At 36.2% G+C, this 16177-nt stretch overlaps 1 protein-coding gene across 1 annotated transcript; it reads left to right on the top strand.

Annotated features, from left to right (window-relative positions):
* The first annotated feature begins 2170 nt into the window (after positions 1–2170).
* LOC128508431 (uncharacterized) lies at positions 2171–4684 on the top strand. The gene is made up of 6 exons (XM_053479773.1): positions 2171–2178; positions 2292–2380; positions 2467–2693; positions 2784–2955; positions 3084–3211; positions 3693–4684. The coding sequence occupies exons 1-6, from the start codon at positions 2171–2173 to the stop codon at positions 4008–4010; spliced, it is 942 nt and encodes a 313-aa protein (XP_053335748.1). The 3' UTR covers positions 4011–4684.
* The last annotated feature ends 11493 nt before the right edge of the window (positions 4685–16177 follow it).

Raw genomic sequence — 16177 nt, 5'->3', positions numbered from 1 at the left:
TGAGACTGAGAGAAATACAAAGAACTGTCGTAGAAGATGACACACAGTAAAAAATGGGGTGTTAATATTTCAGAGTAAAGTTATTTTAACCCAAATAGAGTATTTTCAACATTTGGGAGAGTAAAGTTGCTCTATCAGTGGAGTTAAAAGTGAGTGTAAAAATCTGCAGAAACGCATGACAATTTCAACTCTACAGCAGTGATGAATACCCGCCACTCTGTTGTGCTGAAGGTTGGCACGTTTGTCGGTGGAGAAAGATCACTCTGGAGTAACGTTAGGCCACTGATATTGCTAGGTAAGTAATAATCCCTGTGTTGTCAACACACAAACGGTATTTTTTAACTTTACATAATTTTAGAGTTGTGCTGATATTAGTTGAGGTCATAATACAACTAACCAGCTAATCCGTATCGGTAACTGTGTTTCTTACTTGCAATATTTTCACGAATGAATTTGTTCAGAATGATTTATGCGTAAAATAACGTTAGCTCGGTCGATATAACAACAAAATATTTAATATCTATTGTTTTAGCTTCCCATTCAACGTTAATCTGGGTTTTTTATACTGGTAATGTTAGCATGATTCTGATGTTGGTCTAGCTCTAGATCACTGATTGCATGACGTGTTTGTTTAACATGGCTTAACCATTTTAACGGGTTACTGTTTGAACTAAAATAGCTAATGAGCTAGCTAACTTTGGCACAGTTATTTGGTAGCTAGTGGGACGCGGTGCCTCTAAACTTTAACTAGCCTAAGTTAACGTTAACCCATTTGCTGCAGAAAATAGCCTAACGTTATATTCAACCAGCATAACTTCAGCCACTCTTTGTAATTGCAGTGTAACATCTAAGTAATGCATAGTGCATTGCCACTACTGAGAGAAATGGATAGATAATTCTTAGTTGAACCAGCCCTAAATTATGATTTTGAATATATATTTTTTTGTTAACAGGGGCAAAATGCTGTTGCGTGTTCAATTCGGGGAAGAGCAGAAATATGTCAAGCTGTCTGAGCTGACATTGGATGCTTTCTTGAAAGAAGGTGGGTCATTAGGTTAAAGCAATATCACCCAATGATACAGCACCTATTATGTTATGATATCTAGCTAATCATTTCTGCTGTGCTTTATATTTTCAGTTACATAAAATTGGGTGCAGATACTTGTCTTTCATCATTTTGTGAATACATGAGGCAAACTTAAATATGACCTTTGATTCTTGTGAGGGAATGCATGTTTTTTTATTTTATTTTTTTTAAACAGCGTGTCTAAAATTCAACATACCAGAAAGCAGGCAGCCAGACATTAAGGTGTATGACCAGTCAGACACAGAAGTTGACACAGAGGTTTTTGAAGAAATAGTGAAGGAGTCACCTGGAACTTTCAGAATCATGCTGGGCAATGGAGGACTTGGTATTCATTCAGACAATTCACAAATTAGTTTGTTTAGTTCAAAGGCCGGAATGAGAACATTAATTGTTTTAAAAATAACTGTTTCTTGTAATATGTTTCTATGTTTTGTACAAATTTCATAATGAACAGGTGCCTCTCAATCATCATCATGCTCGGGTACATCTGATGACACCGTCATCCTGGATTTCACGATGTGTGACCCTGTTGAAGAAATAGCTGCTGCCGAAGGAAGCCAGCCTAAAAGGCCATGTCACATATACTATGAGGCAAAAGCGGTAAGTGGTGGAAATTGCTGTTAAGTCCAATCTGAATGTTGTTTCACCATGGGAAGTGTTCTTTAGATAGCTTTTTTTTTTTCAGCATTACATATGGTTTTACAATAACGGAAAGCACATTTTATTCCACCTATAGTTGATTGAAAAAATACTAACATCAAAGCCTGGTGGTGAACACATTATGCAAGAGTATGGAAAAACCAAATCTCTGACAGATACCACCAGAAGACAGATGATTAACATACTTGCTGCTGAGATGACAGAAACACATGGGTAAGCATTTAGCATATAGATGGGCTGTAAAGAAACATTGTTATTGTTGTACAGTTATTAATTATGTAAATTGTGTTGTGCAATGTCAGTTGAGTGTGATGTTAAATTTGAATTCATATGCTAGGACATCCCCCCCCAAAAGTGTCAGAGTGATGTATGCACAGGGGATAGTAGCTTTGTTTCCCTATCTAGAAGACCCATACTCACAGCATGGATATGTAAGTAAATGGGTTATTGCAACATTATGCACAAATTCACTCTTTGAAATGTTAATAGTACTCATTTATAATTTATTTATAATCACATAGGAACATCACTACGATCCGGAGAGTGGTTCGGGATACCTTGCATGGCGATTGAAGACCATACAAAGAAAAACAGCAGAGGAGAGAGGTGCCTCAGTCAGCAAATCTCCTAAAGGTATGTTTACTGATCAGTGATGTGATTATAGTGGTGACCTGTGAATTGTACAGAAATCAGTTCTTAACATTGTATTTTTTCTTAAGTTGGTGGGCCAGGCCGTGGTCGTCAGCCCGTCAGCCCTTCAGCCCTTCCGCCATCTGATGAGGATGTGGAAGCAGCTATTTCTGTTTTGAGACACTCTGCTGATGAAAAGACTGTCCGCGAGAAGATGGAAATGACCTTCATATATCGGCAAGCAATGGTCAACGATGAAGCCAAATCATCAGATGTCTTCTTGGTCTTCCCACGATTTCTGGACACACCAGGACTGGTATGACATCTTAATTTACTGCATCACCAAAATATCCAATGTAGCATTAGGCATCACTCATCACTTCTGTCTGTGTGTGTTACATTGCAGATAGAACAAGATTTCAGACTTATGTTTGGTGAGACCACGGCCAACAAATTCTGGGAGAAGTGGCCAACCACTTTCAAAGCAAAAGTAATAAAGGAAAGTCACGGACTTGTACCCACCACGGAGCTCTTGGATTTGATCCACAATGCTGAGTCAGCTGCTGAAGTTGAGAATGGTATGAATGGAACTGTTTTACTTTTAAATGTAGGTGTGTAGTATACATTTTCGTAATGGTGCAAGTTGTCAATTTGAATACTATGCCATGGCATAATGTTAACCAGGTTCTAATGTACTTATTTGTAGGCTGGGACAGTGACATGTCCGCCATCTTGCTGCTGCTACATTTGCTACCACCATCTGCACAAGGTAGAAAGAGGCCGGGAAAGCTGTCTGCATATCAAGCTGTAGATCAGCTCATCAGATTTCAAAAGGTATGCTTAAAGGATTAGTTCACTTATAAAAATTGTTTTGCTGATTATTTACTAACCCCCATGTCATCCAAGAGGTCCATGTCTTTCTTTCTTCGGTCGAAAAGAAATTAAGGTTTTTGCGGAAAACATTCCAGGATTTGTCTCCATATAATGGACTTCCATGGTGACCAACGGTTTGAGGGTTCAAATGAGGGTTCAAAGTCTGTCTCAATACTGCTTCAAAGACTTGACACAATCCCATCAGAGAAATAAGGTTCTTATCTAGCAAAACAATCTGTCGTTTTCAAAATAAATAAAAACATTATATACTTTTGGACATTTGACCCCTCATTTGAACCCTCAAACTGTTGGTCACCATGGAATGTTTTAATCCTGGAATGTTTTAATCCTGGAACCTTAATCTTGTGCACAGTTTAAGGTGATCTGATCTATTGTCAGAAGTTAGTCACCTAAAAATTCTGTTGAATGTGCTTTGATGTAGGTTGGAACCAGTGTGCAGCAACATCTAGATAACATCACCCAAAGCAGTCAGCCCTACCTTCTCGCCCAGGGATCCACACAGAGCACCATTCACTCATACTTCATTGTGGTTGACAAGCATGCACTTCCATGCAAGGCAACAGGTTCAGTTGGAGTTTTTGACGAACTCTTTAAAGCCCATTACGTCTTTGGTACGTCATACAGTTTTTCTCTGAGCAGCTTTTTCACTTTTGTGCAAACAACCATTTATAACATCGACATGGGGGAAACAAAGGAGACTCCTAGAGTTGCAGAGTTGCGAGCAAGAATGGTGCATTAGTTGAGATAAAACGATGAAGTGTTTTCTTTGCAAAAGTGACCATGGAAGTCCAAACAACCTTGTTAAACACTTTAAGGTAATTCATGGGCTATTTACAGGCAGGACTCTTTTTCTGAAGTGTGGTCAAGAAGGATGCTCACGTTCTTTTGGTAGTTTTTCTGGTTTAAGAAAGCATCTTAATAAGTGCCATGGAAGCAGTTTAGTTGATTCTGTAGATTATGATCATTCATATCCTCAAAGTACCGTCAATACAGGTAATGTTTCTCATGTTGAAGAGTCGACTGAATATTTAGAGGCCGAGTCACAGTTATCTTCGCCATACATTGTAAATAGTTGTTCAGCTGTAATTTCTGATCTAAAGGCAGCAGGTGTTGGTCAAAGTACACTGAATTCTGTAGTGATTTCCATGGAAGAGATCGTTCAAGATATCCATGAGCATGCTAAAGAGACAGTGATAAAAGATGTATTTAGTAATGAAAGAGAAACGGAAATGTGCAAGAAAGTTGAGGCATGTTTTGAGGGGTTAGAGAATCCTTTCACAATTCTAAATTCGGAATACAAGAGATCCAAATTTATGACTGACAAGTGGGAAATAGTAGAACCAGTTGAATGTGTGATTGGTTCAAGATTTGACACAAGACGAAATAAAAAGACTGGAACATATGATCAGGTAGTAGTTCAAGATAAATTTATGTATATTCCAATTTTATCTACACTGCAGTCAATATTTAAAAGTCAGTATGTTGCAGAAATGTTGCAAAGCTCAGCTACTAGCGACTCTAGACTGAGAGATATTTGTGATGGATCTTTTTTTAAAAGTCACCCCCTGTTCTCAACTGAGAAGCAGACAATACAGATCCAGATGTTCTATGATGATTTTGAGGTCGCCAACCCTCTGGGTCCTAAGCGAGGTATTCATAAATTGGGTGGAGTATATTTTACTTTAAGAAACTTCTCTCCAAAATGGAATTCTTTCTTGGCTAACATACACCTGTGCGCCTTATTTCATACTCAAGATGTTAAACGGTATGGTTTTAGTGAAATTTTTGCTCCCATTGTTCGAGACATTAAAGTGTTAGAGAGTGATGGTATTGAGATTCCATTATACAATGGTTATGTTCGTGGCACTGTAGTACAGGTTACTGGTGATAATTTGGGTTTACATAGTTTGTTTGGACTGGTGGAGTCTTTCAGTGCAAGGTACTGTTGCAGGTTCTGTTTAGCAGAAAAGGAGGACTTTCAGACAGAATTCTCTGAAGATTCTTCCAAAGTAGTTTTGCGCACCAAAGACATACACACTGCTCACTGTCAAGAAATGGCTTGTAATCCATCCCTTCCATACGTTTTTGGTGTGAAAAGGTCATGCATATTAAATTCATTGGAGTATTTTCACACAACAGAGAACTTTTCAGTTGATGTGATGCATGATGTGTTAGAAGGGGTGGGCCAGTACGAATTGAAGTTATTATTTCTGTATTTGAAGGAAAAACATGTTACATCAGCAGAAATACATTCAAGAATACAAAGTTTTGATTATGGTTTCATGGAGAGAAACAACAGGCCTGTATCTGTTAATTTAGCTGAAGGATCTAATGATCTGGGACTGAATGCAGTTCAGTCCTGGTGCTTACTTCGGAATGTTCCTCTTATCTTTGGAGATTTAGTAACTTCTACTGACCAACACTGGGGCCTGCTTCTTTTATTACTTCAAATAATAAACATTATATTCTCGCCCATGTTATCTCAAGGTTTATGTGTATATTTAAAACATTTAATTGTGGATCACCACACACTGTTTAAGAAGTTGTACCCTCAGAAAAACCTTTTACCAAAGCACCATTTTCTTATCCACTATCCCCGCTGCATTCAGAAAATTGGGCCTGTCCTTCATAGTTGGTGTATGAGGTATGAAGGCAAGCATAATTTTTTCAAAAAACAGCTTAAATCATTTAAAAATATTACTAAAACGCTTGCAAAAAAGCATCAGATTCATATGGCACACAGTTGGCGAAGTTCAACAACTTTTAGTCGGTTAGATATTGGTCCAGGAAAAATGGTGTCTTTAAATATGGTAAGAGGAGGTTCTGAAATTGCTATGGCAATGCAAGTGGCTAGTAGCATTCAGGTTATGAAGGTTAAATGGGCGAAACATAATGGGTTTATTTATCGGCCAAACTTGGTTATCTGTGGCAAAGTTGAATCTGAAGTGCCCGTGTTTTTTCAAATTGAGTCAGTTCTGATAATGTGTGAAAAACTGTTGCTACTCACAGTGCCTTTAGTTACAGAAACTTTTCAAGAACATTTCCACGCATATGAGGTGATCTGATCAAAGCAGGATTTGGTTTTCATGTCGACAACCTGCATTACCCTAGGCCTTTTGACATACAAATGTCATATGGAGGGACTGAAACAACTCTCCTTGTCGTGCCATATTGCTTTCTCTGGTAAGAGAAAAATGTTTGTAAAAAAACATTGTTATACATGTTTCTGTCAGATACAAGGCATTGTAAATTCAATGTTCAACTCAATTCAACATTGAAATGCTTTTTCACAATAAATTGTGAGTTCTGTGATCTAGTGTTATTGTGCTTGTTTTTATTTGGATAGTATTGATAGTTCTATATAATTCAGTAACAATGCATCTTATGATTTATATATATTTTAAAACACTGTAGAGAAATAAAGTAAACATTACACTTAAAGTGTCATTTTTTAAGTAAAATTGTAGATAAATTAACTCTATACTGTGTAATCATATTACTCTTAACAGTGTGATTAAACTACAGTGTTAAATACTTTTACACAATTCATTGTTATTTTTTACTCAATATTGAGTAGAATTAACTCTAAAAACTTGACACTGACCAAAGAGTAAATTTTACACTGATTTCGAGTGGGACCAAATGTTATCTGAAACAGAGTCAAATTCAACTCTTTAGGAGTTAAATTAACACTTCTGTTTTTACTGTGCACCATCTTCGGAAATATTCAGTCGATATCAATTTCCACCATAGACATAGAGTCCTCAGACAGAATGAAATGTCCATGAAGCAATTGTACAAAGTACCATTTGAACGGAACAGTGATCGAGTGAAGGAGCTCCGTCACCAGTATGTACAGGTAAAACATGTTTGCATATGTACCTCTGTTTACTGTAAAAGTTTAAGCCATGTACTGCACTTACATTTATGCATGTTACTGTAATCCTATTTACAATTCAAACTGTACAATCTGTTGTGCCAAATGCACCATTACAGACTTTTTTATTCTCATCCTTTGTATAGCGTATCCTGGAATTGGAGGCCAGGGAACCCCTGCACACGTTTGTATATCTTGACGAAGCGGGATTCAATCTCGCAAAAGGCAGACGGCGTGGACGAAATCACATTGAAGAAAGAGCCTCCATTGATGTCCCAGGCCAACGAGGAGGAAATATTACAATGTTTGCACCAATCTCAGAAAATGGCGTGCACACCCATATTCCTCGTATTGGTGCATACAATACACAACACCTGTTGGCTTTTTTTGACGCTCTTTATAGGGACCTAATCCCACAAAATGAAAGGGATGATCCTGGTGACAATCGGACAATGTATGTAGTGGTTTGGGATAATGTTAGCTTCCATCACTCTGCTGTAGTCAGGCAGTGGTTTGCAGCACACGACAGGATGCTTATGGAGTTTCTTCCTCCATACACTCCATTCCTAAATCCAATTGAGGAGTTTTTCTCTTCCTGGAGGTGGAAGGTATATGACAGTCATCCACATACCCAAATGACCCTGCTAGCAGCTATGAATGCAGCTTGTGATGACATCACAGCAGAGTCCTGCAGAGGGTGGATTCGACACTCCAAAAGATAGAGCTGACATTCGCTGTGATGTTGATGCAAATATGTGGGCAGACAGACAGGAGCGTCTAGATATCAATGATTGATATGCAGCAGTGTCTGTTTTTCAGTTTTGTTTTTTTTGTTTCATAACTACTGCAGTAAGGTTTACTGTCTAAGTGAGTTTATGTTTGCTGTAAAATGTTTGATTTACTGTATTTCCCCAGTTGCACAATGCTGTGAACAGTTTCAATTAAATATTATCAAGAGTGCATATAGTGGAAGCCACGTCAAACAGCCGCTTGGAGCATGGTAGGTCCATGACAGGACCGTGATTGTGCATGGAATGTGATCCCCTGCGATGATGTAGTTAACGATGCCCCGCCCCATAAACGCCCCCATGCGCTTTCTAAAAAGATGGTTGCAATGCTGTATAATTCCGCCAGATGGAGCATTGACTGCTTTAGTTAACTGCAGTATCCAAGCAGCCGGTTACTATATTTAATATATATAACATAACTTACGTCAAGATAGTTTCATAAATAGATGATGTGGTAAAAAAGAGGGATAAAAAACGATTCATAAAACAGATTTAAATCACTCAATACACAATCCATGATGCTTATGCTATTTTTAAATAATGATTAAATTTATTAATTAATTAATAAAACTACTTATTGCAATATTTTTCACGACATCCTTAATAATACTTAAAGACATGGTAACATTTGTAATTTATCTATACCGATCGTTGTAGGTACGGAATACAAATGCGGGCTACAGTATGTAGAGTATTTTACATTACGGTGTATTTTATCTATTTCCGTTGAATACACTGGTAGATAATATTTTGCTGCAAAGTAAAGCTTAAAATTTAACTTCTGCTTGAGTTTGTTTTCGTTATATTTTTGTTTGATTGGATATCATTTCATTTCCAAGTTTGATAGTGTCGATTTTAGAGTGCATTACGTGCGATGCGAAAAGGAAGTAAATAAACACGTAGCAATGCAAAAAGGACAGAGCTGCAAAATATTCAAGCTATATAAATTCAACAAAGTGTGATCATAATGGTTGTTGTTGCTGCTGTTTAGGTTATTGGTTCCATCGTGTTACTGAACGCAACTATGTCCACAAAACCGAGCGTAAGGAAAGAAAAAACACTCGCTAACGCGTTTAAATGAAAAGGGGCGGCGGCTTTTCTTTGAAGATAGCGATTGTGTAATAGGGGGCAATCCGTGGCAGGGGGGGCGTTTTAGGGCATAACACACCTCTCAACGTCTTTTGTCTTGTAAATGATTATCTTTGTTCACCTTCCAATCCCCCACAGCGCACACACTCTCCACACTGTTGCTATGTCTGTTGGGGCACTTGGTTATACAAAGCACTTTAATGTATAAAACACTTACTTCCTGGTTTGTTTTATTTTAAATATTGCTTATTACCTTTTCCCGCAAAATAAACATTAAACATAAACAACATGTTATCATTGTGTAAATTATTAACATATTGGTGTCTTTTAATTTAGGACAAAAACAGACCCTGCGCTTGTGATTAGGACTGATGCTGAACAGCTGTGTTCATAAGTTTAATCAACGATTTACAAGACAACAGTTAAAGCATTTGTGGATGAGAGGTGTGTGTGTGCGCGCGCGCGCTCCTGCATTTCTCCGTTGGTTTAACACAAACATTTGCACACAGACAAGTAAGTCTGAAGTACCCCCCGCCAAAAACACACACAGAGAATTAGCACCATGTCATAGTCAGTATTCTCCACTGAGGTTCCTTCCCTTCCACTCCTTCTAAGTTTGTTTTTGCTGATGGAGTTCTTAAAACCCCCCAAAAATTTTATACTGAGAAAAAATGATTATGGGTCACATAATCACAAACACAAACTAGCACAGATACATATAATCAAGTGTTTAACTGTTGTTTTCATTTGTTTCTATAACCAGTAATAAAAATAATAATAATTATTATTATTATTTATATATTATTTATTATACCCTAAACAACAGCAACAACAACCATTATGATCACACTTTGTTGAATTTATATTGCTTGAATATTTCGCAGCTCTGTCCTTTTTGCATTGCTACGTGTTTATTTACTTCCTTTTCGCATCGCACGTAATGCACTCTAAAATCGACACTATCAAACTTAATAATAATAATAATAATTATTATTATTATTATTAAACTTAATAATAATAATAATTATTATTATTATTATCATTATTATTAGCCCAACTCTTTGACTATTTAAAACAACGTCGGGTCCCATTTTTGCACATTGAATATGTTGGTTTAAGTAAATGTATTTTTAAATACACAAACAGCCCCTTAACAATTAAAACACGCACACATGACTTTAAAAATAAAATTTATTCTTCCAAAACTAGTTAAAGGTAAAACAATAATTTGTATAAAACAGGTGAAAACATGTTTAATTTTTGCTTGAAGGTCATTAAAATACCCGGATAACACCAGCTGCTTATGGGTCTCTATCTGGTTCTTTTATATTCAAATATCATTTTTTAAAAATATTAAAGATGAAACTGTTTAATTCTTTGTTTCCCCCTAAAGTATCAGACGTTTTGCAATTCTATGTTCAGAATATACAGTAGACCTGACCAAACATCATTCTAAAGCTGTTGCACTGTGACGTCATCCGTCCTACAGCTCCCTCAACAGCTTGTTCGGGCTCCTCCAGTAGCTCCAAAAGGCCAACCGTCATCCGTCTGACCCGCCCAATCCTCCACAGCAGAGCTCTGATTAAAGAAAACAGGAGAATTTAGTGAAGACAAAGATAAATAAACTTTACAGAATATCTTGTTGTAATAAATATAAAGGATATTAGTAAACCTACACCACAGAGTGTGTAAAATACTGTTTTGGGGAATTCTGGAATGTAAATAAACTGGGATAACTTTAACCATTAAACTTTGTTAACGTTAACAACTGTCTGTCTGTATTATCGTCTGCATTAAATTAACCGAGAATTTACTTACTGCACTTTTCATACAAATAAGTTAGGCGATATAACACTCGTATATATTAGTTCATCTCTGAAGCCAAACTATAACTTCCCGAGTACTGAAGCCCCCCTCACCTCCCCACACACACACACACCTCCCCCTCCCCCCACTCCTTAACTGATAAACACTTCAGAGTTTTTATCTAGCTCGGTAACTAAGCGCTCGCGCTACTGCGCAAAGCCACAGCCAAATTGAGAAAAATATAAACCTGGTTATGAGCATTTAGCTCGCGAGCTCCTGTACATCTATCCTCAGCTTGTGTCCTTCATGAACTGCATCACATTATATTCACAGATATAACCTGCAGATTAACTCTTACCCAAATAATAAATAAATGCTGAATTTATCCAGACAACACGCGGTCAGATTCTAAAGGCATTTTTATAGAGCACAAACACTCTTCATCCAGTAGTGCACCTTTTTTAATAGGGACATTAATAGTATTTTCAAAGCTTTAGTGTCTTTTTTAGTTAAAGAGGAGTGACAAAGAGTTTGTGATTTTCTTTTTGGAGGGTGGAGGTGGGACAGAGGGATTAATTTAAGTATTAAAGAAACAGATAAGTCTTGAGTTGTCATTTAAAGATACAGCTGCAGGAAGCCAGTGCAAGGAGTGGAGAAGTGGGGTGGCATGGCAGAACTTGGGAAGGGTAAAAACGAGACGTGCCACTGTATTCAGGATCAGCTGCAGAGGACAAATGATAGACAAAGGCAGACCTGCCAGGAGTGAGTTGCAGTACTCCAGTCTTGAAATAACAAGGGACTAAACAAGCACCTGAGTAGCCTGTGAAGAAAGAAATGGGAGGATTCTTCTGATGTTGTATAGACGAAATAGACAATTGCAAGTAGTGATGCGCGGGTCGTCTGGTAACCCGCGGACCTCTCGGGTAACCCGCGGGTCGGGTTGGGGATGGTAAAGAAATTGCCACTTTATTTGCTGGGAGGGCTGGGGTGATGAAAATCAAAAATAAAATAAAAATAATTAAATATTTAGAAATATTTTGAGAATATTTATTTTCATTATTTATTAAGTTCTTTGATAAGGTTACGTCACGTGACAAGTCACAAAAGCGCCAAAATATTCCTACCGCTTCCAGTCACAAAAACGCTAAATGCAAAACGCTAAATGAACATTAACGTGTGATAAATGAAAAAAAAAGTCAGTGTTTATTTAGCGTAGGCTGTAAACTGTAGGCCTGCCCTATACAAATGTAAAATAAAAAATTGGCTAGGCTCGATAAAGGCTACAAATGCTGACTTTTGAATGTTTAAAATATGTATCATTATCTTGTTATTAATATGACCTGATTTATCGTTCATATTCATAATCATATGTTGTTGCCAGTTTACAGGGCGATGTTTTCAAGCATTTTAAGGGTGAAATAAAGGCTTTTTTCATTTGAATTACAATGTCTGGCTGGTGCGGGCTAAATATTTTCATAAAAGCGGGAGCCAATACCCGCTGAATAGTAAAATATGGTCTTTATAATTTTACATGTTGTTTGTTTTATTGTTCTTACCTTTGTTTTTTTGTTTTACAAATATGACCCAAATTATGTTACTCACTCTCACTCACTCATCGTCTATACCGCTTTATCCTGTATTTAGAGTCACTGGGGCCTGGAGCCTATTCCAGAGGCTTAGGGCACGAGGCAGGGTACACCCTGGACAGGGTGCCAATCTATTGCAGGGAACGCACACACACACAAACACATTTTAACACTCATTCATACACTACGGGCAATTTGGAAACTAAGCCTATGTGTTATTCAATTTAATTTAATTTTATTTATATAGCACTTTTAACAATTGACATTGTTACAAAGCAGCTTTACACAATCAAAAGAATTAATTAAGTTTGTATAAAATGTGAATGTGTATGAATTTAAAATAATAAGACTGTCTCTAATGATCAAGCCGAGGACGACGGCACCAGTGGCAAGGAAAAACTCCTTGAGATGGCAATAGGATGAAACCTTGAGATGAACCAGACTCATCCTCATTTTGGTGAAATAGATAGCATGGATTAATCTTTATCAAACTGTGTGAGACTGGAAGTTCAGTATAATAGAAGATGTGTTAAAATGGAGTCCAGTTCATTTTATTATGATACATGTGGTGGGCTGCTGTGGGCCAGGAATTCCAGGGCCACCTTTTTTCCCAGCCCGCCCATGTATGTGATAGTTGATTGAGGTAGTGCAAGTTCATGGCATGATGAAAAAAAAAAATGAAACATTTTTGTAAGTAGTATCAGAGATGGAACAGAGTCCTTGTGCAAATAGATGGTAGTAATATAAATATTTGTACAAAAAAACAATTTCGACATGTTGAAATTTGCTGAATGATAATAAATCAGTGTCTGTGCATGTGTGTTAATCAGTCCAGTCGCATTTTATAATGTCTTGGGTTAAGTGATTTAATTTGTACTTTTTTTTGTTATGCACTCACTGCATACATTGAAGGAGCTGGTTGCCCTAGGTGGGGGTTTCGATCTTGTTTGTGTTGTTTTGCTTGTCCATTGGATGCATATAGGGTGGTCATGTGACTAGGGTGCCTAATATGACCATGGTTTTTCTAGACAGCCTGGCTCCCTGCCACTAAAACAAAGCAGAAAATATTATTCAATTATTATTAATTTTTACTTGTGCATGTGTGTTTTGGGGGTATTTTTTATTATTATTTGTTTTATGAATAAATATTTTTGTATTTCTTATCTTATCTGTATATATTGTGTACCTTAATACAACAACCTGAGTGTCATGTTATTTAAGGTAAATATGTTCTTGGGTAAAATTCCCAGGGTGATGTGGTCAGACTTCAATATACAGTATAGATAAAGGCATATATTTGCACAGCTATGTATCTGTGTAGCTTACTTTGGTGTCCCCTATTTGTCAGAGTAGGAATTTTGTCAGAGTACATGAAATGATATGCATGAACCACCTATGCAATCCCAAAGAACCATTACAATCCACCAAATGTTAAGCATGTTAAAAAATCTGGATATAAACCTACAGTATATACATATATACAGTATACACATCCAAATACAGACAGACATATATATATATATATATATATATATATATATTATAATCAGTCTCCATTCATTTTGGAATAATTATGATTCAAATGCCTACATATTTTACTTCCAAAATGCCAGTTCGGTTGCTCAAAATATTAAGAATAAACAATGCAAATTCTTTTTAAAGCCGGAATATTATCTTTATTATACCCACTGTTTGTTGTATGGCTTTACAGGTAACCAAACAAACTTATAACCTGTGCTGAACTCTGAAGACAATTAGTGAGCATTTGGTTTTATTGAAATAAGAAGGCTTGAGTCAAAACCAAAATGAAAACAGCATGAAAATCAGTCTACTGTATGTGGTCTGTGTGGTGAAATAGTTTGGAAGCTTGCGTGCAAAGACTGAAGATCTACAACAGAGCGTTTGGATTTTTTGATCGTAGGTATGTTTAAATGTTTTTTTAAAAATGGAACAGTTGAATTTAAAAATGAATGAGTAATAAATAAATGAATGAATGAATTAATGAATAGTGTCCTGTTAAGTGTGCTTTTCATCACATTTACAATGAGCAGGATAACATATTAATTCTGAATATGACATAAAACATAACATTAAAACTTTTTCAGAATTTAATTTCATTCATTGTCTATACAGTATGTAATATGCATGGAACTTAAATGGACTCCTATGTTTCACACTTAATCACCGTTGTAAATGTGCGGTAAATGTCTAAGGTCATTGTTAAATGGAAATTAGTGATGTTCTCTTTGAACATGAGATGCTGTAGCTTTTAAATACCAGATACTATTTTTTGCATTATTATGTTTTAGTATATATAGAGGTCAGGATTGTGCACTGCAGTGAGTGGCATCCTTTTTTTCAGCACAACCTAAGCAATATGAATTATAAAATTTTAATCTACTATACAAACATGCCTGATCAAAAAAATGTCAAATGGATCATTGTTAGTGGTGAAATCTTCTACATTTTAAAACCAATGATAACAGTTTAATCAACAGTTTAATGTCTTTAGTCTCCCCCTTAAACTTACACTGCAGAACCTCCATATAAGCAGTTAGTTTTTATTTATTTATTTATTTATTTATTTATTTATTATTATCTTATAACTAACGTTGTATTTCTGGCATAGATCTGTCCTGATTAATTTTTAATTAAACATATCTTTTTATACAAAAAATCAGAACATGTGGCTGGATGGTTCATAGCATGTTTAGATGATATGTTTAGGACAGTTTTATATCCTAAAGTAGGACCATATCTGGGCTTCCTTTTTTTTAGTTTTCCTAGTTTTCTAAAGTTTTCCCTCAGTCCTTATGTTTCAGTGCTGAAATTAATGATCTGAAATAAAAAAAAAAAATGAATTTCTCAATATGTTCTGACAAATCATTATCTTATTTGGATATTCTATGAACAACACATTATATACACAACACTGCTGTGTGGGAAACTATGATGGACAGACAGACAGACAGACAGACAGACAGACAGACAGATAGATAGATAGATAGATAGATAGATAGATAGATAGATAGATAGATAGATAGATACTTTATTCATCCCCATGGGGAAATTCACAATATAACATTTTGTTTCACTTCTGATCACATTACATTATGTACAGTATCAAGGAAAATGATGCAGATATATAACATTGCAGCACTCACAGATGCATGGCTTTTGTGTATAAGAGGAATAGGATCTCATAGCAGAGAGATGTTCTGTATGTTATGACCGGTTCTGGTCACCGGTTTTCCATTTAAATGTTTAAACTTTTAGCATATTATAAATATAAATGTCTAGGTAGGTAAACCATGAGCTCATTGCAAATCTAGGATATTTTGATATTGTTGCATCCTACTTACATGTTAATGACAGTGAAGGGGTGGACCACTTAAACCGGAAAGCTGTAATAGTAGAGACTACAGTACAAAGTACCCGTGTAAGGCATACAAATGAGCTTGTATGCAAAACACCAGGGACACATGCAAAATTAAGCTTAATAAATATTACATCCAGTGCTACTTTTCGTATCCTTCAAAATGAACAAGATGGATTAGACAATGTGAGAGATTTCATGACACATCAGGTTTTATGGAAATTGTATCATTTAAATAATTGCTTATCTGCAATGGGGCATGCACAAGATGATATATTGGGGGTGTTGTCTGTGACTAAAAAATAACAATAAATATGATGTGGATAAGCTGTATTTAAAAAACAATGTGTAGGAAAGCAGTGGCAATTTAATTGATTGATTGAT

Source organism: Clarias gariepinus, chromosome 20 (assembly GCF_024256425.1).
Source record: "Clarias gariepinus isolate MV-2021 ecotype Netherlands chromosome 20, CGAR_prim_01v2, whole genome shotgun sequence".
Classification (NCBI taxonomy): domain Eukaryota; kingdom Metazoa; phylum Chordata; class Actinopteri; order Siluriformes; family Clariidae; genus Clarias; species Clarias gariepinus.
This window is presented reverse-complemented; position numbering and strand designations above follow the sequence as displayed.

Excerpts from the sequence above, each read along its gene's own strand:
- LOC128508431 (XM_053479773.1), top strand. Across the intron at positions 2,381-2,466 it reads AGTCAGCAAATCTCCTAAAG|TTGGTGGGCCAGGCCGTGGT; the intron begins GTATGTTTACTG and ends TTTTTTCTTAAG. Across the intron at positions 3,212-3,692 it reads AGCTCATCAGATTTCAAAAG|GTTGGAACCAGTGTGCAGCA; the intron begins GTATGCTTAAAG and ends GCTTTGATGTAG.